The following is a 24,233-nucleotide window of genomic DNA, read 5'->3' as shown; positions in this document are numbered from 1 at the left end:
AAAAAAAAAATTGGAATTAAACGCGGGAACGACGGCCATACTTAACATGGCAAGTCTAACTATACGCCGCAAAACACCAGCTTTAACTATACGCCGGAAAAAGCCGACTAGAGACGACGTAAGAGAATGCGACGGCCGCGCGTACATTCGTGGATCGTCGGAAATAGCTAATTTGCATACCCGACGCGGAAAACAACGCGAACTCCACCCAGCGGACGCCAAAGTATTGCATCTAAGATCTGAAGGCGTACAAAGCCGTACGCCTGTCGGATCTAACCCAGATGCCGTCGTATCTTGGTTTGAGGATTCAAAACAGAGATACGACGCAGGAAATTTGAAAGTACGCCGGCGTATCAGTAGATACGCCAGCGTACTCGCTCTGTGGATCTGCCCCAGAGTGAAGGAAGTACTGTGGAACTTTGGATTGGGAGTAACGCGGTTAACCCACGTTTCGCTATACAAGCAATACTGTAATCCTGTCTCGGTTTGCGAGTGTTGTCTCGCTATATGAGCAGGATTAAAGCCAAAGCGGTGTGCAGTACCGCGTTTGGCCTGAGGTGGGAGGGCACCGGAGCCGTGTGGAAATGCTTGGAAAACCGTTCCCGAGCCTTTCCGAGGTGTTCCGAGTTCAGCCCGGGCCTTTCCGGGTGTTTCCGAGGCTCTCCGGCGCCCCCACCTCTGGCCACATGCGGTATTGCATGCCATTGAAGTCAATGCGGAACAAATTATTTTAGTTTCCATTGACTTCTATGGGGAAACTTGCTTTGATATGCGAGTACTTTGGATTACGAGCATTCTCCTGGAACGGATTATGCTGGCAATCCGAGGTTCCACTGTATTTGGATTTGTGGCAATGCTGGCCTCAAATCTTGATATGTTGTTGGGTTGACGTGGCTCCCAAACAAATTTGACGTCCTTTTTTCCCACAAATAGAGCTTTCTTTTGGTGGTATTTGATCACCTCTGCGTTTTTTATTTTTTGCGCCATAAACAAAAATAGAGCGTAAATTTTGAAAAAAAATCTATATTTTTTACTTTTTGCTATATTAAATATCCCCCCAAAAATATATAAAAAAAATTTTTTTCCCTCAGTTTAGACTGATACGTATTCTTCTACCTATTTTTGGTAAAAAAATCGCAATAAAAGTTTATCTATTGGTTTGCGCAAAAGTTTTTTTTTTTTTACTGGTAATGGCGGCGATCATCGATTTTTATCGTGACTGCGACATTATGGCGGACACATCGGACACTTTTGACGCTATTTTGGTACCATTGTCATTTATACAAGTGATCAGTGCTATAAAAATGCACTGATTACTGTGTAAATGACACTGGCAGGGAAGGGGTTAACCACTAAGGGGGCGAGGAAGGGGTTAAGTGTGCCCTAGTGAGTGCTTCTTACTGTGGGGGGGATGGGCTATGTGTTACACGACACTGATCACCGCTTCCGATGACAGGAAGCTGTGATCACTGTCATTGTCACTAGGCAGAGCGGGGAGATGCTTGTTTACATCAGCATCTCCCCGTTCTTCCTCACCGTGAGACGATCGCGGGTATCCCCGCAGCGATCGAGTCTGCAGGACCCGCGGTCGGGCCCCTGGGCCTCGTAATGGGTGGGCGCGCATCCACAATGCCGTTTCCTTAAAGGGGAGATACAGGTACGTCCAGTGGCGATCCTGACGTCCCTGGGGCCCTAAGCAAAATGACATGTCACATTATAGTTGAGAAGCGGAGGGGGAGGGGGGCGCTGCCGAAAGTGACATGTCAGTTTAAAGATTAACAAAGTTGAGAAGCGGGGGGGAGGGGGTGTTCTGCTGTAGGAAATTAGGGCCAGATTCACGCAGATGAGCGGCGGCGTAACGTTACACCGCCGCAATTTTTCATCGCAAATGCCTGATTCACCATGCACTTGCGATGAAAACCTCCGCCGGCGGCCTCCGGCGCAAGGCGGGCCAATTTAAATGGGCGTGTGCCAATTAAATTAGGCGCGCTCCCACGCCGGACCTACCGCGCATGCTCCGTTTCCGAACTCCCGCCGCGCTTTGCGCGAAGTGACGTAATTTTTTTCCGAACGGCGAAGCGCGTACAGTAATTCCGTATTCCCTGACGGCTTACGCAAACGACGTTATTTTTTAAATTTCGACGCGGGAACGACGGACATACTTTATACAGCAATACGATTGCTGTGTTACGTTAAGGCACCAAAAAAAACGACTAACTTTGCGACGGGAAACTAGACTAGCGGCGACGTAGCGAACGCGAAAAACCGTCGGGAATCGCCGTAACTCCTAATTTGCATACCCGACGCTGGTTTACGACGCAAACTCCCCCCAGCGGCGGTCGCGGTATTGCATCCTAAGATCCGACAGTGTAAAACAATTACACCTGTCGGATCTTAGGGATATCTATGCGTAACTGATTCTATGAATCAGTCGCATAGATAGAACAAGAGATACGACGGCGTATCAGGAGAAACGCCATCGTATCTGCTCTGTGAATCTGGCCCTTACATCTTACATTAAGGTGAGAAGCGGGGGGTGCTGACTTCTTACCTCTTCTCCCATGCAGCCAGCGAGTTTAGAAACGGATGAGGGGCCAAAAATGACTTCTCACCAGGCGGGGCCTCTAGTAATTTGGGGGGCCCTCCGCATCTTTGGGGGGCCCTAAGCGACTTGCATGGTGAGCCTATAGGGCGGATCGGCCCTGGGTACGTCCTTTTGCCCAGGAGTGCCATTCTGTCGACGTATAAGTGCATGCGGCGGTCGGCAAGCAGTTAAAGTAGTGCCGTGATAAACAGCAAAAAATGGCCTGGTCATGAGGGGGGGGGGGGATAAAACCTTCCAGAGCTAAAGTGGTTAAAGTAGTCCTAGGTCTACCCTGGAATCTGATTGGTCCCCGCTGACAGCACAGAAGTCTCCCTTGTTCCTGGCTTGTGGAGATGAGATTCAGCGGCGCTCTTCCTGTCTCCTCACCGCCCAGCCCCTGGAAGGAATCTCTTCCCATTATGAAGGAGATGCGGCGAGATTGTTTAGTTAAATGTTCCGTGAACTGGAGCCCCGTGCTTGAGAGGTGTCAGATCTCGGGCGTGACCGCACTTTTTTGACACGCTTTTTTGCAAATTAGAAACATCCACATTTCACTGCCAAGCCTGTCCTGCGGCTGCCATGGATTCTGTCGTATTGCAGTAGAGGGAGGACGGCGCTCAGGCCCTTTCACTGATCTGATACACACAGCGGCCGATAACTCCGGCCCTCCCTTCAGGCTTGGTACCGGCTCCTCTCCTGTACTGAAATGCATACCTCCCAACCGTCCCAAATTTTGCGGGAATGTCCCGCCCCCGCTCAACAACTTTGTTTGGCGGGGTATGCTCAATTGTCCCTCATTCTGAATTTGAAAAGTTGGGAGGTATGGAAATGGCTTCACCGTGGATTTCACCGCACACTGTGAGCTTCCCGTAACGTGCATTAGAAGCTGTGGCAAGTCTGTTAGAGCCCGCCTCATTTTCTGGCTGGAGGACGTCCAGCACCATCTTGCTCTTTCCTCCCCAGCCTTGCTGTCCCCAGCCCTCCCCTTCTCTTAATTGGAGTTCAGTTCAGCATCGCATGTGCATAGCTTTTAACTGTCCCTGATTTCGAAGGACTGTTCCTCATTTGGAACCAAGGGCCAGATTCACAGAAGAGATACGACGGCGTTTCTCCTGATACGCCGTCGTATCTCTGTTTCTATCTATGCGGCTGATTCATAGAATCAGTTACGCATAGATATCCCTAAGATCCGACAGGTGTAATTGTTTTACACTGTCGGATCTTAGAATGCAATACCGCGGGCGCCGCTGGGGGGAGTTTGCGTCGTAAACCAGCGTTGGGTATGCAAATTAGGATTTACGGCGGATCCACGACGGATTTTCACGTTCGCTACGTCGCCGCTAGTCTAGTTTCCCGTCGCAAAGTTAGTCGTCGTTTTGGGTGCCCTAACTTTAGTCAGCAAACGTATTGCTGTCTAAAGTATGGCCGTCGTTCCCGCGTCGAAATTTAAAAATGAACGTCGTTTGCGTAAGCCGTCCGGGAATACGGAATTACGCTACGCGGGTCGCCGTTCGAAAAAATGACGTCACTTCGCGCAAAGCACGACGAGAATTGCGAAACGGAGCATGCGCAGTAGGTCCGGCACGGGAGCGCGCTTAATTTAAATGGCACACGCCCATTTGAATTGGCCCGCCTTGCGCCGGACGTCTTTACGATACACCGCCGCAAGTTTCCAGGTAAGAGCTTTGTGAATCGGGCACTTACGCTGTAAACCTGTGGCGGTGTAACGTAAATCAGATACATTACGCCGCGGGGGAGCAACTTAAATGTCTCTGAATCTGGCCCCAAGTCCCTCTGTTCCCTTTTCCTTACTTGTCCCTCATGGGAGGAACCAGGGAAGGCAAAATATGAGCAGGTTAAACTTTACCTTTAACCACTTGCCAACAGCTGCACGCCGATATACGTCGGCAGAATGGCAGCGGTAGGTAAATGGGCGTACCTGTACGTTAGGGTGACCAGACATCCCCGGTTTCAGGGGACAGTCCCCAGATTGAGGACACAGGCCCGGATTCAGATAGAGATACGACGGCGTATCTCCTGATACGCCGTCGTATCTCTGAGTTCCGACGGTCGTATCTATGCGCCTGATTCATAGAATCAGGTTCCGCATAGATCTCCCTAAGATCCGACAGGTGTAAGTGACTTACAACGTCAGATCTTAGGCTGCAATCTCCCGCTGGCCGCTAGGTGGCGTTTCGTTTTTTGTACGCGAGGAATATGCAAACGAGGAGTTCCGCCGATTCACAAACGAACGCCCGCCCGTCGCTTTTTTTTTTTTTTTTTTTTTCGTCGTCGCTTTTTTTTTACGTCGCTTGCGTTCGGCTTTTTCCGGCGTATAGTTACCCCTGCTATGTGAGGAGTATCCTATGTAAGTATGGCCGTCGTTCCCGCGCCGAGTTTTGAATTTTTACGTTGTTTGCGTAAGTCGATTCAGAATATGGCCGGACGCAAGTTACGCTCACGCCGAAACCAATGACGTCCTAGCGACGTCATTTGGAGCAATGCACGCTGGGAAAAAACGCGGACGGCGCATGCGCTGTTGGATCGGCGCGGGGACGTGCCTGATTTAAATTGTAGACGCCCCCTAGCCGCAGAATTTGAATTCCGCCGGGGGATTTACGATACGCCGCCGCAAGTTTTGAGGTAAGTGCTTTCTGAATACAGCACTAGCCTCAAAAACTTGCGCCGGCGGATCGTAAATCAGATAGATTCTGTCCCCGGTTTTGTCCCCGGATTGGATTTGAACAGGGGCTGGGGCAATTTCAAAGACAAAAAATAAATAAATTTGAATTACAACCCAGACCCCCCCCCACCGCGCTCTCCGCCGCTAGCTTAGAGGGGTGTATTTTTTCCATTTTCTTCTGCCTTGGTTCAAGTCCCGACCAACCGCCTGCCTGCTTATCTCCTTGGCTTTCCTTTGTGATCTTCCTCCGCTCCCCACCCAGTAATAGCCGGGGGCCCGGAGAGTGAGACTTAACAGGGTATGAGGATGGTGCAGCAGTGGTGACGGGGATTGAGTTGCTTATTGCCGCCATTACTAGTAAAAAAAAAAATATGTCCCCGGTTTTCATTTAAAAAATCTGGTCACCTTACTGTACGCCCCCTTTAAGAATGCGTGCGGTGGGCGCCGCACTCCCCGTGACCGTGTTTAGGCTACGGCGCCGTAAGTTAGCTAGGCAAGTACATGATTCACAATGTACTTGCCTGCTAATATACGGCGGCGTAGCCTAAAGCGGGCGGGCGTAAGGGCACCGAATTCAAATGTGTGTAAGGGGGCGTGTTTAATGCTAATAAGGCTTGACCTTAAGTTTTTTACTTTTTCTTGTTACTGCGCATGCGCCGGGCGCCTACATTTCCCAGTGTGCATTGCGGCTAAGTACGCCGCAGGGGCCTATTGATTTTGACGTGGCCGTAAACAACGTAAATCCCGATTCACGGACGACTTACGCAAACGACGTAAACATTTCGAATTTCGACGCGGGAACGGCGGCCATACTTGACATTACTATTCCACTAGAGCCTAGCTCTAACTTTACGCGGCCTATCTCTTACGTAAACGGCGTAAAAGTACTGCGTCGGCCGGGCGTACGTTCGTGAATCGGCGTATCTCCTCATTTACATATTCTACGCCGACCGCAATGGAAGCGCCACCTAGCGGCCATCCAAAATATTGCAATCTAAGATAGGACGGCGCAAGCCGTCGTATCTTAGATATGTTTAAGCGTAACTCTGTTTGAGCATACACTTAAACATAAGTCGGCGTAGATTCTGAGTTAGGTCGGCTTATCTACTGATAAGCCGGGCTAACTCTTACTGAATCTACCTAAAAGAGTTCTGCTTGAAGCCAGGCCTAGGCAGAGATTTGGAAGACGCGCTGGCCTGGTGTACGGAGGTCCGTGGAAGGGAGGCGCGGAGGTGTGAAACAGGACGCCGTTTAGCTTTAACAGCCTCCTAACACTTAGAAGAGACACATATTTGTGTTTCCTCGCTAATGGCTCCGAGTGCCTCCGGGGACGGCCGTTCCCTCGCGTTATCCAACCGCTATCCCGGTACAAAGAGCGCTTGTGGGGTCTTCAAGCCTAATTAGAAGCGACAAGGCCTTCTCAATATTTCATCCCTTTTTCCCACTTCTTCGCCATCAGCCCAGCCGTGCGTGTGGATCGCCGATGAATTATTTGTGGCGCGGATATTTATATACACGGAAGAAAGTAATTCCTTCGCTTTACATGGACGCGACGCGCCTGTGATCTCAGCCCGGGTCTTCTTAGGACCTGAGGACATGCTGCCTGCCTATTGTGTAATGGCCGCTTCTGGAGGCTAAAGGGGCACTCCGCCACAATGCCAGGTCAGGAAATAGTACCGCCAGTGGCATCACTAGGGTTGGTGTCACCCGGTGCGAAAAAAATGGCGTCACCCCCCCCACCAACTATAGTCCCCCCTCAGTACAGACCCCCCTCCACTAACTACAGACCCCCCTCCCGCAGTATAGATCCCCCTCCCTCAGTACAGATCCCCTCCATCAATATAGAGCCCCCTCCCTCAGTATAAACCTCCCCCTCAGTACAGACACCCCCTCAGTGCAGATCCCTCCATCAGTACAGACACCCCCACCTCAGTGCAGACCCCCCCATCGGTACAGACACCCCCACCTCAGTGCAGACCCCTCTCCATCAGTACAGACACCCCCACCTCAGTGCAGACTCCCCCACCTTAGTGCAGACCCCCCAGCAGTACAGACACCCCCACCTCAGTGCAGACACTGTAGCAGTACAGACACCCCCACCACAGTGCAGACCCCCGTAGTAGTACAGACACCCCCCCTCAGTGCAGACACCCCTCAGTACAGACACCCCCCTCAGTGCAGACACCCCCCCCAGTTCAGATCCCCCTCAGTACAGACACAACCTCCCTCGGTGCAGAACCCCCCAGTGCAGACCCCCCTCAGTGCAGACCCCCAGCAGTATAGACAACCCCACCTTAGTGCAGACCCCCCAGCAGTACAGACACCCCCACCTCAGTGCAGACCCTGTAGCAGTACAGACACCCCCACCACAGTGCAGACCCCCGTAGTAGTACAGACACCCCCCCTCAGTGCAGACACCCCTCAGTACAGACACCCCCCTCAGTGCAGACACCCCCCCAGTTCAGATCCCCCTCAGTACAGACACAACCCCCCTCGGTGCAGAACCCCCCAGTGCAGACCCCCCTCAGTGCAGACCCTGTAGCAGTACAGACACCCCCACCACAGTGCAGACCCCCGTAGTAGTACAGACACCCCCCCCCCTCAGTGCAGACACCTCTCAGTACAGACACCCCCCCAGTGCAGATCCCCCTCAGTACAGACACAACCCCCCTCGGTGAAAAAAAAACAAGTGCAGACCCCCCTCAGTGCAGACCCCCCAGCAGTATAGACGCCCCCCTTACAGACCTCAGAACAGCAGATACACACAGTGGTGTGTGTCCCTTGAGTGCGGGCTCCTCCTCCTCTGTGGATGTAAACAGAGAGGAGGGGAAGGCGGCTTAGTTCTGCTCCGCTGAGGGACACAGCCGCGGCGCGAGGCACAGGGCAGCAGGCGGTGTTAGTGGTGCCGCGGCATCCTTCCTCTCTCTCTTTCACCCCCCACCACCCTCCCTTTCTCACACTCTCTCTCTCTCACCCTCTCTCTCTCTCACCCTCTCCCTCTCTCTCTCTCTCAACCATCATCGCGGGTGCCTAGAACAGGTAAGTGTCTTTATTAAAAGTCAGCAGCTACAGTGTTTGTAGCTGCAGACTTAAAAAAAAATATTATTATTATTATTTTCATCTCACAAAGTTGGGAGGTACGCTCTGTACAGCAGAGCTCAAACTGGGAGAGGGGGGTGGGGCAGTCATGTGTGTTGTAAAGCTCAGGAGCTGGCATTGAACATGGTGATCAGAGGGATGACTTATCGCATGCTGGGACAAGTATTCTGATTCATTGATCCACTGATCCTGGTTATGTTTAATCTTTATACAGCAAACAATTCATTTCTGGTTATTGTGCCATTTCATAGTCCTTGTCACGTCCCTTTATGAGGAGCCTGACATGACGAGGATGGCCTGTTGCACAATTCCATTCCCATCACTACTTGAAATTAAAGGGGTTGTAAAGGTACAAAAAAATGTTTTCCTAAATAGCTTCCTTTCCCTTAGTGCAGTCCTCCTTCACTTACCTCATCCTTCCATTTTGCTTTTTAATGTCCTTATTTCTTCTGAGAAATCCTCACTTCCTGTTCTTCTGTCTGTAACTCCACACAGTAATGGAAAGCTTTCTCCCTGGTGTGGAGTGTCCTGCTCGCCCCTTCCCTTGGACTACAGGAGAGTCAGGACGCTCTCTACGTTGCAGATAGAAAAAGGAGCTGTGTGTTAGTGGGCGTCCTAGTAACCAGTCGCGGGCCACAAGGAGCGATGTGGGCAGATGAAAGGTCTATGTCTAATCTGCATATGCAAAGCAGAAACAGACGCAGCCCAATCTACTCTATGGGCACTCTGATCCAATCAGATGGAAGGGGACAGATCCACTTTTTTTAGCAGATCGGAGGTAGACAGTTGTAAACAGACAAAAGTCTGTTTACATCTGCTGCTACATAGAGGTGAATGGAGGGTCTGATTGGGTCGGACCAATCGTGTGAAAGGGGCCTAAGACTGCTTTTACACTGATGGTCTGCAGTCTATTGCAGCACAGTGTACCTGTGGTTTTCCCGCCGGTTAGCTGCACTTTGCTATAGATGTCAATTATATCCTGCAGGTGTGGTGAAAAGCCGATTGCTTCCTCTACCGCCAACTTCATTTACAATACTGATGCTCTCGGATGGCAGGTCGTCGATCTGGGCTTGCCAACCAGCCATCCCAGAGCAGGAAGTCGTGGGCCACATCAGAGGGCTCCGCGGGCCACCTGTGGCCCCCGGGCCACTGGTTGGGCACCCCTGGCCTATGGCTATACTAAGTCACATGGCCATGTGGTCGTATTGGGTCAATGGCATATGGCTATACTAAGGCCGCGTACACACAGTCGGACAAAACCGATGAGAATGGTCCGACGGGCCATTTCCATCGTTTCACCGCTGAAGTGGCCTGATGGTCTGATGTGCGTACACACCATCGGTTTGGACCGATCGGGCAGCGGTCCCTCGGTTCGGTTTAGAAGCATGTTTTAAAATTTTGGACTGAAGGAAAACAGACCGATGGTCTATACACACTGTCAGTTTGGACCGATGAAACTGAACCTCTGTCCATTCTCATCGGTTTTGTCTGACCGTGTGTACGGGACCTAAGTCACATGGGCATGTGGTCGTATTGGGTCAATGACCTTTGGCTAATGTGACCATGTGTCCATATTAATTCAATGGCATATGGCTATACCAAGGCACAAGGCTATGTGGTCATACTCGGTCAATGGCTATTGGCTATACTAAGTCACAAGGCCATGTGGTCATATTCATTCAATGGCTTATGGCTATACTAAGTCACAAGGCCATGTGGCCATATTCGTTCAATGTCTTATGGCTATACTAAGTCACATGGCTATGTGGCCATATTGGGTCCATGACCTATGGCTAAATTATGTCACATGGCCTTCTGGCTAGATTAAGTCTATAGCTTATGGTTAAATTAGGCCACATATCCAAGTGGCCATATTAGGTCAATGGCCTAGGGCTATATTAGGTTGCATGGCTCGAGCCACCCCCTTCGTGCATGTGCCGCTGCAGACCAGGGAATATCCTGGCTGCAGGCGATTACGTGGTACGCAGGGCCGGCCTTTGGGGTGTACGAGCTGTGCAGCCGCACAGGGCGCCATGGGCAACAGGGGCGCCCTGCGGCCACCCAGAGGCGTACTAAGGGGGGGCGAGCCGCCCCCGGGTACCACACACTGGGGGGGGGGTGTCAGACCGGCACCCCCCTCCGCATTGTTTTCCTCTATGTGTATGTTTAGGTGACCAGGGGGCGAGGGGTGAAGATGGGGGAGGCGCCACAGGATTAGCTCGCACAGGGCGCCTGAACACTTAAGGCCGGCCCTGTGTGGTAGTGGGCAAGAGTGGGAGCTTCCTTATTAAACTCAAGCTCATAGCTACTCTGCAATAGGACTGTGTAAGTCCGAGGACTGGCCAGACTGAATTACAAACCCTTTTGCAGGCGAAACCGCTCCCATAGATGTATTTTGCATGTCTATTCCACTAGATTGCCCAGAGTTCATCTTTAAACCCACCGAACTTAAGGATATCTTTTTATTCCGGCACACAGAAGGTGCATAGAGGGACTGGAACAAGTTGGGATACGTGGCTGGTGTTCAGCCGAGGCAGGTATACTCTGAGCCGAGGTGGAGTCTGGAGAGTGGGGGTGGTGAAGGTGATGGATAGGGGAGACATGTTCGGGCCGGCACCCGCTGCAATTGTGAGGAAGCAAAACGGCGAAGGTCTTGGCTCTCCCACCAATCACTTTGCACGGGAAGGTTGGTAAACAGACTCGATAAAGAGGATTAATGTAAAGAATGTATTCTAAAGAGCTGCCAGAATCTGAAAAAACAACAATTTCTGCTCTGCCTGCCATCCAACGGTGAAATGAGAAGAGCCCCAGCCACGCTCAGCTCTCCCGAAATAGAAACAGCTCAACATTCTGCCAATCCGTCGCAAACAGATACCGCCGAAAATCACGGTCATAAGAATACGTTGAAACTTGAAAAAAATAACTGATTAAAATCTACTGACTGGGAGGCAACTATAGGGCACAGGGGGTGGCTGAGAACAGAAAGGAACTTCAGGCGGTGGCCAGAAAAACGTAATCCCACCATCGGCCCTCAATGACTAGCGATTGTCCAATCAGGAGGGTTCGCTAAATAGCAAACAAATCAAAAATTCCGGCATTTGCTTTAATTTGTGAATCTATTCACTCATCGTGATAAAATGGTAATTACCCTCTTGCAGGCCCACGTAATGCATATGTGTAGCGGAAAAGAGGGTGGACTTTAATGACTTCAGCCCCGGAGGATTTGGCTGCCAAATGACCGGGCCGCTTTTTGCGATTCGGCACTGCGTCGCTTTAACTGACAATTGCGCAGTCGTGTGACGTGGCTTCCAAACAAAATTGACGTCCTTTTTTTCCCCACAAATAGAACTTTCTTTTGGTGGTATTTGATCACCTCTGCGGTTTTTATTTTTTGCGCTATAAACAAAAATAGAGCAATTTTGAAAAAAACACAATGGCCCGGATTCAGAAAGAGTTTACGTTGGCGTATCTCGCCGCCGTCGTAACTCTGAGTGTTCGGGTTGTATCTATGCGCCTGATTCATAGAATCAGTTACGCATAGATTTCCCTAAGATCCGACCGGCTTAAGTGTCTTACACTGTCGTATCTTAGGCTGCATATTTACGCTGGCCGCTAGGTGGCGCTTCCGTATATTTACGCGATTAATATGCTAATTAGGTAGATACGGCTATTCAGAAACGTACGTCCGCCCGGCACATTTTTTTACGTCATTTACGTTAGGCTTTTTCCGGCCTAAAGTTACCACTGCTATATGAGGGGTATCCTATGTTAAGTATGGACGTTTTTTTCCCGCATCGAATTTTGAAATTTTTACGTCGTTTGCGTAAGTCGTTTGCGAATAGGGCTGGACGTAATTTACGTTTACGTCGAAAGCAATGAAGATTTACGGCGTCATTTCGAGCATGCGCACTGGAATTCTTTCACGAACGGCGCATGCCGTAAAATACGTAAAATACGCGGGGTCACATCAAATTTAAATAAAACACGCCCACATCATCCCCATTTGAATTAGGCGGGCTTACGCCGGCCCACAAACGTTACGCCGCCGTAACTTAGGGCGCAAGTTCTTTCTGAATACGGAACTTGCGCCCTAATTTACGGCGGCGTAACGTATCTGAGATACGTTACGCCCGCAGAAAGATCCACTCATCTTTCTGAATCTGGGCCAATAATTTTTAATTTTTGCTATAATAACTATCCCCAAAAAAATATATAAAAACTTTGGGCCAGATTCAGGTAGACTTACGACGGGCGTATCAGTAGACACGCCGCCGTAAGTCCGAATCCCCGCCGTCGTATATTTAAGCGTATTCTCAAGCTGAGATACGCTTAAATATTGCTAAGATACGACCGGCGTAAGTCTCCTACGCCGTCGTATCTTAACTGCATATTTACGCTGGCCGCTAGGGGCGTGTACGCTGATTTACGCCTAGAATATGTAAATCAGCTAGATACGCCTATTCACAAACGTACGCCCGGCCGTCGCAGTACAGATACGCCGTTTACGTAAGGCTTTTTCCGGCGTAAAGTAACCCCTGCTATATGAGGCGTAGCCAATGTTAAGTATGGACGTCGGGCCAGCGTTGAATTTTCCGTCGATTACGTCATTTGCGTAAGTCGTTCGCGAATAGGGCTGTGCGTAATTTACGTTCACGTCGAAAGCATTGACTATTTGCGGCTTAATTTGGAGCATGCGCACTGGGATATGTTCACGGACAGCGCATGCGCCATTCGTAAAAAGCGTCATTTACGTGGGGTCGCGATGATTTTACACAAAACACGCCCACATCTTACACATTTGAATTAGGCGGGCTTACGCCAGCCAATTTACGCTACGCCGCCGCAACTTACGGAGCAAGTGCTTTGTGAATAATGCACTTGCCTGTCAAAGTTGCGGAGGCGTAGCGAAAATAGGATACGCACTCCCTACCTGAATCTGGCCCATTTTGTTTTCCTTAGTTTAGGCCGATACGTATTCTTCTACATATTTTTGGTAATAAAAATCGCAAAAAGCGTATATTGATTGGTTTGCGCAAAAGTTATAGCGTCTACAAAATTAATAGGGGATAGATTTATGGGATTTATTTTTTTTTTACTAGTAATGGCGGTAATCTGCACATTTTTTTATCGGGGCTGCGACATTATGGCGGACACATCGGATGCTTTGGGAACCATTGGCACTTATACAGCGATCAGTGATGTAAAAATGCACTGATTACTGTGTAAATGTCACTGGTAGGGAAGGGGTTAACACTAGGGAGCGATCAAGGGGTTAACTGTGTTCCCTAGCGTGTGTTCTAACTGTGTGGGGGATGGAAGTGACTGGAGGAATTGACAGATCGTGGTTCCTAGCTTGTAGGAACTCACAATCTGCTTTACAACGCCGCCTATCAGGCGTCCAATCATATCGCACGACGGGAGAAGACATCGAGGAGTGTGGAGGACATCGCCACCATGACCCACTGCCCCACCGAGACAAGGTAAGTGCCAGGTGGGGGATGCATAGTGGCAGCATATGGTGGGCACATTGGCAGCAGTTGATGGGCATAGTAACGGCAATTGATGGATACAGTAGCTGCGTTTGATGGTACAGTGGCGGAGATTTATGGGCACAGTGGCTGCATTTGATGGCACAGTGACATCAATTGATGGCACAGTGGCTGCTTTTGATGGCACAGTGGTGGCAATTGATGGGCACAGTAGCTACGTTTGATGGCACAGTGGTGGAAATTTATGGGCACAGTGGCTGCATTTGATGGCACAGTGACGTCAATTGATGGCACAGTGGCTGCTTTTGATGGCACAGTGGTGGCAATTGATGGGCACAGTGGCTGTAATTGATGTTTTTTTTTTCAAGTTTATTTGCGCCCCACAAACATTTTGAGCACCAGCCGCCACTGGTTTTCACTCTCTGTAAACCATAATCATCAAAATTAAAAGAAAGAAATGCTTGAAATATATCACTCTGTGTGTAACGAATCTATATAATATATGACTTTCATTTATTAAATTACTGAATTTTTTTTGATGATATTCACATTTTTTGGAATGCACCTGTATATATGTTGTTTTATAAACTTTGGGCCATATCCACAGACATTTACACTTGCGTTGCGTATCAGAGATACGCTACGCCGCCGTACCTTACCTGGCGTACTTTCAAATCCTCAAAGATTTCGCGCCGTAAGTTACGGAGGCGTAGTGTATTTCTCGCGGCGGAATTCAAATCGGCGGGTAGGGGGCGTGATTCATTTAAATGAAGCGCGTCCCCGCGCCGATTGAACTTCGCATGCTCCGTTTCGAAATTTCCCGCCGTGCTTTGCGCGAAATGACGTCGCAACGACGTCATTTTTTGAACTTAGAAGTGACTTACGTCCATCCCTATTCACGGACGACTTACGCAAAAAAAAAAAAAAAAATCAAATTTTGACGCGGGAACGACGGCCATACTTTAACATGGCAAGTCTATCTATACGCTGCAAAATAGCAGCTTTAACTATACGCCGGAAAAAGTCGACCAGAGACGTAAGAGAATGCGACAGCCGCACGTACGTTCGTGGATCGTCAGAAAAAGCTCATTTGCATACCCGTCGCGGAAAACGACGCAAACTCCACCCAGCGGGCGCCAAAGTATTGCACCTACGATCCGAAGGCGTACGAAGCTGTACGCCTGTCGGATCGAACCCAGAAGCCGTCGTATCTTGGTTTGAGGATTCAAACTAAAGATACGACGCAGGTAATTTGAAAGTACGCCGGCGTATCAGTAGATACGCCGGCATACTCCCTAGTTGGATCTGGCCCTTTATCCTTAACAGGAATCTTTTCTAGACTGAAATAATTGTCAGAATTTAGATGTATCATCCTTATTCCCTGCAGGATTCCGGGAGAGCGCCTACGCCTATGCTATCGCGGCAGCTGGAGTGGTCCATGCGGTGTCCAACGCTTGTGCCATGGGCAAGCTGAAGTCTTGCGGTTGTGATGAGAAGAGGAGAGGGGATGAAGATGCATTCAAAGCTAAGCTGCACAGGTTGCAGATGGAAGCAATGAATCGGGGGAAGGGGATGGTCCATGGTGTAATGGAACACATGCCTGCTGACGTTCCGGGGCCACAGGACTCCTGGGAATGGGGAGGCTGCAGCCCCGATGTGGAATACGGGGAGAAGTTTTCCAAAGACTTCTTGGATTCTCGGGAACTTTACAGAGACATACACGCCCGCATGAGGCTCCATAACAACAGAGTGGGAAGGCAGGTAAATAAATACGCACATTTTTTTTTACATTTCTGATGCACAATTGTCAATGACCAAATTTGCACAAGTCCTCCTAACACAGGGGTGCCCAACCAGTGGCCCGGGGGCCACATGTGGCCCGCGGAGCCCTCTGATGTAGCCCGCGACCTCCTGCTCTGATACTGTTATTAAAGGTAAGTTTATTACTAAAATGACAGTGTATATATGGGCATATCTGTTCAAATAGAATTGTATGATGGTTATGTCCAGTGGTCGGCCATGTTGGGAGTGTAGTGTTCTATGTATAGAGTGTAATAGAATTGTATGATGGTCATGTCCAGTGGTGGGTCATGTTGGAGGGTGTAGCGTTCTATGTATAGAGTGTAATAGAATTGTATGATGGTCATGTCCAGTGGTCGGCCATGTTGGGAGTGTAGTGTTCTATGTATAGAGTGTAATAAAATTGTATGATGGTCATGTCCAGTGGTGGGTCATGTTGGGAGTGTAGTGTTCTATGTATAGAGTGTAATAGAATTGTATGATGGTCATGTCCAGTGGTCGGCCATGTTGGGAGTGTAGTGTTCTATGTATAGAGTGTAATAGAATTGTATGATAATCATGTCCAGTGGTCGGTCATGTTGGAGGGTGTAGCGTTCTATGTATAGAGTGTAATAGAATTGTATTATGGTCATGTCCATTGGTCGGTCATGTTGGGAGTGTAGTGTTCTATGAATAGAGTGTAATAGAATTGTAGTATGATCATGTCCAGCGGTGGGTCACGTTGGAGGGTGTAGTCTTCTATGCATAGAGTGTAATAGAATTGTATTATGGTTATGTCCAGGCGCGGTGGGTCACGTTGGAGGGTGTAGTGTTCTATGTATAGAGTGTAATAGAATTGTATTATGGTCATGTCCAGTGGTTGGTCATGTTGGAAGTGTAGTGTTCTATGCATAGAGTGTAATAGAATTGTATTATGGTCATGTCCATTGGTCGGTCATGTTGGGAGTGTAGTGTTCTATGAATAGAGTGTAATAGAATTGTAGTATGATCATGTCCAGCGGTGGGTCACGTTGGAGGGTGTAGTCTTCTATGTATGGAGTGTAATAGAATTGTATTATGGTTATGTCCAGGCGCGGTGGGTCACGTTGGAGGGTGTAGTCTTCTATGCATAGAGTGTAATAGAATTGTATTATGGTCATGTCCAGTGGTGGGTCATGTTGGGGGTGTAGTGTTCTATGCATAGAGTGTAATAGAATTGTATTATGGTCATGTCCAGTGGTGGGTCATGTTGGAGGGTGTAGTGTTCTATGTATAGAGTGTAATAGAATTGTATTATGGTCATGTCCAGTGGTGGGTCATGTTGGGAGTGTAGTGTTCTATGTATAGAGTGTAATAGAATTGTATGATGGTCATGTCCAGTGGTGGGTCATGTTGGGAGTGTAGTGTTCTATGTATAGAGTGTAATAGAATTGTATGATGGTCATGTCCAGTGGTGGGTCATGTTGGAGGGTGTAGTGTTCTATGTATAGAGAGTAATAGAATTGCATTATGGTCATGTCCAGTGGTCGGTCATGTTGGGGGGTGTAGTGTTCTATGCATAGAGTGTAATAGAATTGTATTATGGTCATGTCCAGTGGTAGGTAATGTTGGAGGGTGTAGTTTTCTATGCATAGAGTGTAATAGAATTGTATTATGGTCATGTCCAGTGGTGGGTCACGTTGGAGGGTGTAGTGTTCTATGCATAGAGTGTAATAGAATTGTATGATGGTCATGTCCAGTGGTCGGCCATGTTGGGAGTGTAGTGTTCTATGTATAGAGTGTAATAGAATTGTATGATAATCATGTCCAGTGGTCGGTCATGTTGGAGGGTGTAGTGTTCTATGTATAGAGTGTAATAAAATTGTATTATGGTCATGTCCAGTGGTGGGTCATGTTGGGAGTGTAGTGTTCTATGTATAGATAGTAATAGAATTGTATTATGGTCATGTCCAGTGGTTGGTCATGTTGGGAGTGTAGTGTTCTATGTATAGATAGTAATAGAATTGTATGATGGTCATGTCCAGTGGTTGGTCATGTTGGGAGTGTAGTGTTCTATGTATAGAGTGTAATAAAATTGTATTATGGTCATGTCCAGTGGTCGGTCATGTTGGGAGTGTAGTGTTCTATGTATAGAGTGTAATAGAATTGTATTATGGTCATGTCCAGTGGTCGGCCATGTTGGAGGGTGTAGTGTTCTATGGATAGGGTATAATTATATTTTGATGATGTCTACTGGTCAGACTATGAATGAATCTTTTATGTTTTTTGGATATAGAGTGTGGAAGAACTCTACGGCCTCGTACACACGACCGAGGAACTCGTCGGAAAAGACACATCGTTTTCCTCGACGAGTTCCTTGTTAGGCTTGTCGAGGAACTCGACAAGCTTGCTTTGCGTACACACAGTCAAGAAACAGTTCTCAAACGCGGTGATGTACAACACATACAATGGCAGGGGAAGTGCGATTCCACTGGCACAACTAGGGTTGCCGCCTCATCCCTTTAAACCCGAACAGGTTCTGGGGCTAATTTAATGTCGATAAGGCACCAAGTGAGTTTAATTAGCAGCACCTTAATCAGCCAGAGAACCTGCGTAATTAATATGTTTTCGCTTTTAAAGGGATGAGGGGGCAACCCTAGGCACAACCCTTGGGGCTGCTTTTGCTAATCTCATGTTACTGCGTGTTAAGTGAAAGTTTGGTAAGAGACAATTTGCACTTTTAAGTCTGTTACAGCGTGAAATATGTGTTATCTCCATTACAAATGCTACTTTTACTCTTGTCTCATACTTTATTCTGAGCATGCGCGGGTTTCTTAGCATACACACGCTCGAGTTTCTCATAGAAAACCAGCCCGACGGGGAACACGATGAGGAAATTGAGACTCCCGTCGAGGAAAAAGAGAACTTTTTTCCTTGTCGAGTTCCTCGACAGTTTCCTCGATGAAAAACGCACACACGATCGTTTTCCTCGGCAAAAAAGCTCTGCCACCAAGTTTCTTGATGGATTCTGTCCAGTTTCTCGGTCGTGTGTACGAGGCCTAATATGTGCTGTGGTCAGAATATGCTGGTAAAAGTGTATTTTATATGTATAGAGCAGCCTTTCTCAACTGGGGGTTCCATGGAGCCATAGGGTTCCTCAAAAGGTTGCTTGGGGTTCCTTGACCAAAAGTGAATCTGACATAAGTAACCACTAACATGAATGTGGTCAGTGGGATTCTTACAATTGACCACAAATATAAGGAGCACTCTTCCCACTGATTATCATGCTTCTGTATTATGGGTTGTAGCTAGGGATGTCCCGATATCAATACTAGTATCGGTATCGGTACCGATACCGAGCATTTCCCTGAGTACTTGTACTCGGGGGAAATGCTCCGATGCCTCAGCCGATACCTGGGCAGGCAGGGGAGTTGCAAGTCTTCTCCCCCGTGCTCCGTGCAGTCTTTCCTCCCCCAGTGCTCCGTGCAGTCTTTCCTCCCCTCCCGTGCTCCGTGCAGTCTTTCCTCCCCTCCCGTGCTCCGTGCAGTCTTTCCTCCCCCTGTACTCCGTGCAGCCTTTCCTCCCCCCCGTACTCCGTGCAGTCTTTCCTCCCCTCCCGTGCTCCGTGCAGCCTTTCCTCCCCCCCGTACTCCGTACAGTCTTTCCTCCCGCCCCCCCCCCCGCTCCGTGCCGCTCTTCTCTCCCCCTGTCAGTGCGGCCATTCTCCCCCCCCCGCTCCGTGCCGCTCTTCTCTCCCCCTGTCAGTGCGGCCATTCTCCCCCCCCCCCCCCCGTCCGTGTCGCTCTTCTCTCCCCCCCGTCCGTGACGCTCTTCTCTCCCCCCGTCCGTGCCGCTCTCCCCCCTCAATTTGTGAGGATGGAGAGCGGAGGTAGGAGCCGCTAAATCCTACCTTTTCCGAATGGACAGTGATTACTGACTCTGTCCATTCATATAACTGAGCATTGTAACCTGTGTTTACGATGCTTCAGTTTATGAATGGAGAGGATCTTCCCTCCATTCATTTCAGCTGAGGCTGCAGAGAAAGGGACTGGGGAATCTGTGTCCTTAGTCCCTTTCTCTGTCTTAAAGGCGAGATTTCAGAGGTCTTTTAAGACCCCTGATATATCTCACCAAAGACCCCCAACAGGGCAGATAAAAAAAAAAATATTGCAATAAATATTTTTAAAAATAAATGTAAATAAAAAAAAAACACACACACACTGACAATTCAACCCCCCCCCCCCCCAAAAAAAATCACTGTAAAAAAAAAAAAATGTAAAAAAAACATAAAAAAAATACCGCCACTGTCACATGACATTAAAAAAAAGTATCGGTATTCGGTATCGGCGAGTACTTGAAAAAAAAGTATCGGTACTTGTACTCGGTCTCAAAAAAGTGGTATCGGGACAACCCTAGTTGTAGCTATAAAAAATTGGTTCCATGAAGCCGGAACGTCATTTCATGGGTTCCTCTTGTGTTAAAAAGGTTAAATAAGGCTGGTGTAGAGCGTTGATTTATGTTGAAGCTCTCACTATTGGGTAAGTGTTGAGTAGGTACAGTATAGGATTTCACGTCTACTCTACGGGACAGAATTTTATTTTGTAGTAAACAAAGGGATGACTTTATGCAGGGCTGAGCCTCCACCTGTGTGTGTGCCGTGCTCCTCCAGCCTGTTTAGTCTGTGGATGTTTTATCTGATCCTGACCCTTCTAAGGCTCAGCTGGATTATTCCCTTCTGCCTCTCATCTCCTCCATCGGTCCTTCTCTGGAGTTGGGTGGGGAAGGTTTCTCGGCTAAGCCTCTGATCTTCTCAGAAGTACGGCAACTTCTTTGTTGCTCTCTCGTGCCGTGTTTGATGTTAATGATGATCGTCTGTAATTATCTAAACCACCTGTACGAGCTACTGTTGTAAATCATGGATCAGGACTCACCTGCAGGGGTTGACACTTGCTGGGGGCTTCCATGGAGAAAAAGAAAAACAAATCTGCTCAAGAAAGTTCTCCCAGTACATGCTTATTTATTTCTTTTATATTTTCTATCAAGTCTTTTTATTAGGGCTGTTACTGATTAAAAATTTCGTGTTCGACTAATCGATTTTTTTAAATCGACTAATTTCGATTAATTATAACGCACATACATTTTTCTGGATCACCACCATATATCACCCCCACCGTAATATCCACAGACATCTCCCCCCACTGTAATATCCACAGACATCTCCCCACTGTAATATCCACAGACATCTCCCCCACTGTAATATCCACAGACATCTCCCCCACTGTAATATCCACAGACATCTCCCCCACTGTAATATCCACAGACATCTCCCCCACTGTAATATCCACAGACATCTCTCCACTGTAATATCCACAGACATCTCCCCCACTGTAATATCCACAGACATCTCCCCCACTGTAATATCCACAGACATCTCCCCACTGTAATATCCAGACATCTCCCCACCGTAATATCCACAGATATCTCCCCCCACTGTAATCCACAGACATCTCCCCCACTGTAATATCCACAGACATCTCCCCCCCTGTAATATCCACAGACATCTCCCCCACTGTAATATCCACAGACATCTCCCCCACTGTAATATCCACAGACATCTCCCCCACTGTAATATCCACAGACATCCCCCCACTGTAATATCCACAGACATATCCCCCACTGTAATCCACAGACATCTCCCCACTGTAATATCCACAGACATCTCCCCCACTGTAATCCACAGACATCTCCCCACTGTAATATCCACAGACATCTCCCCCACTGTAATATCCACAGACATCTCCCCACTGTAATATCCACAGACATCTGCCCCACTGTAATATCCACAGACATCACCCCCACTGTAATCCACAGACATCTCCCCCACTGTAATATCCACAGACATCTCCCCACTGTAATATCCACAGACATCTCCCCACTGTAATATCCACAGACATCTCCCCACTGTAATATCCACAGACATCTCCCCACTGTAATATCCAGACATCTCCCCACCGTAATATCCACAGATATCTCCCCACTGTAATATCCACAGACATCTCCCCACCGTAATATCCACAGACATCTCCCCCCTGTAATATCCACAGACATCTCCCCACTGTAATATCCACAGACATCTCCCCACTGTAATATCCACAGACATCTCCCCCTGTAATATCCACAGACATCTCCCCCACTGTAATATCCACAGACATCTCCCCCACTGTAATATCTACAGACATCTCCCCCACTGTAATATCCACAGACATATCCCCCACTGTAATTTCCACAGACATCTCCCGACTGTAATACCCACAGACATCTCCCCACTGTAATATCCACAGATATCTCCCCCACTGTAATATCCACAGACATCTCCCCCCCTGTAATATCCACAGACATCTGCCCCACTGTAATATCCACAGACATCTCCCCCACTGTAATATCCACAGACATCTCCCCACGGTAATATCCACAGACATCTCCCCCACTGTAATCCACAGACATCTCCCCCACTGTAATATCCACAGACATCTCCCCCACTGTAATATCCACAGACATCTCCCCCACTGTAATATCCACAGACATCCCCCCACTGTAATATCCACAGACATCTCCCCACTGTAATATCCACAGACATATCCCCCACTGTAATATCCACAGACATCCCCCCACTGTAATATCCACAGACATCTCCCCACTGTAATATCCACAGACATATCCCCCACTGTAATATCCACAGACATCTCCCCCACTGTAATATCCACAGACATCTCCCCCACTGTAATATCCACAGACATCTCCCCCCACTGTAATATCCACAGACATCTCCCCCACTGTAATATCCACAGACATCTCCCCCCACTGTAATATCCACAGACATCTCCCCCCCTGTAATATCCACAGACATCTCCCCACTGTAATATCCACAGACATATCCCCCACTGTAATATCCACAGACATCTCCCCACTGTAATATCCACAGACATCTCCCCCACTGTAATCCACAGACATCTCCCCCCACTGTAATCCACAGACATCTTGAGCAGTTGAGACCCGGTGATGACATCAGCCAATGGCTGCGCTGCTCTCAATCCATCTGCTCTAGCCAATCAGCGGCCAGGCTGAGCGGCGAAGAGGATCTCGAGACCGCGCGGGACTTTCGAGGGGTCAGGTAAGTATAACGGGGGCTCGGGGGGTGGCAGCATCCGATGTTTTTTCACCTTAATGCATAGATTTCTTTAAATCACATTGCTATTTGCCTAGAGTACTTGTTTGTAGCCTAAATACTGAAATGTGCATCTAAAAATGTAATTTAGTAACTTTTGTGAAATGCCAGTAAAAACGTGGCTGTGCCAGTAAATTTCGGGTGTTGTGCCAGTAAATTTCAATCTGGTAGGTTGGCAACACTGGTAGGCCCCTGATATTTCACCAAAGCCCCCAACCGCGCACGTAAAAGAAATGTATAAAAATAAAACATGATTGTAAAAAGTAATACAATTGTAAAATAATTAATTAAAATAAAATAATTAAAAAAAAAGATTGTCACTGTCCACTGCCCTTACTGACACCGATCTGTGCCCTAATGACACAGTCCACAGCTCTACCAACTGACATCGTCCTCTGCCCTAACGATACCATCCACTGACCTACTGACAGCCGCTTTCCACTTTTAAGGTAGGGTTAAGTTAAAGTGGAGGTTCCCCCTAAAAAAAAATTCTAACAATACATTGAGAAGACGGATTACACTGCGGGTATGCTGTTTTTTTTCCGTACATACCTCGATATCGCCGTTTCATCCCTCGGCTTCCAGGTATGATTCTTGTGGGTCTGGGCGTTCCTAGTTGATTGACGTTCCTCCGACCGACGCATACTTGACGACTTTCCGAAAGAAGCCAAACGTCGCTGCGCAGGCGCCGTATAGAGCCGACTCTATACGGCGCCTGCGCAATGACGTTTGGCTTCTGTCGGAAAGTCGTGACGCGCAGTATGCGCCGGTCGGAGGAACGTCAATCAACTAGGTCCAGCAAGAATCATACCCGGAAGCCGAGGGATGAAACGGCGATAACGAGGTATGTACGAAAAAAAAAAAAAAAAACAGCATACCTGCAGTGTAAGCAGTCTTCTCAATGTATTGTTAGAATTTTTTTTTAGGGGGAACCTCCACTTTAATATTTTTACAGTGACATTTGTTTTATTACATTTTTCTACGTTTTCCTTACTAGTTAGTTAGGCCTTGCTAGGGTGACCACATTTCCAAACTACCATTCAGGGACACCCTTCCTTCCCAAAAATCAGCTTGTCCTGTAACGAATTACAGCACAGTGATTGGATGCAAGAGGCGGGATTTATGATTTCTCCAATCACAAGCAGGGGGCGGGGACTGTGCTCCTCCAGACATTCACGGCCAGGACAAGTACTGTCAGTGAGTAAAGCAGTGATGTGGCGGCCTTTTTTGGGGGCATCAGATTGGCCCGGGGGGGTGGCTGTGTCAGTTTCATTCCGGGATACTGTATTGTACTGGAATGAATGTGCCCGGGACAGACCTGCAAAATGCGGGACTGTCCCTGGCAAAATTTAAAAAAAAAAGCCGATTGTCTTTAGGACAACTCGGCTGAATGTA

At 48.2% G+C, this 24,233-nt stretch overlaps 1 protein-coding gene across 1 annotated transcript in view; it reads left to right on the top strand.

Moving 5' to 3' along the window:
* Positions 1 to 24,233, top strand: part of WNT10A (Wnt family member 10A) — a 90,846-nt gene that overhangs the window by 52,481 nt on the left and 14,132 nt on the right. The window contains exon 3 of the mRNA XM_040358157.1: positions 15,243 to 15,616. Coding sequence (XP_040214091.1) covers positions 15,243 to 15,616 — 374 coding nt within the window. The remainder of the gene's footprint in view (positions 1 to 15,242; positions 15,617 to 24,233) is intronic.

Source organism: Rana temporaria, chromosome 6 (genome assembly GCF_905171775.1).
Source record: "Rana temporaria chromosome 6, aRanTem1.1, whole genome shotgun sequence".
Taxonomy (NCBI): Eukaryota; Metazoa; Chordata; class Amphibia; order Anura; family Ranidae; genus Rana; species Rana temporaria.
Note: the sequence above shows the minus strand (reverse complement) of the source record. Positions and strands in the feature narration are given on the sequence as shown.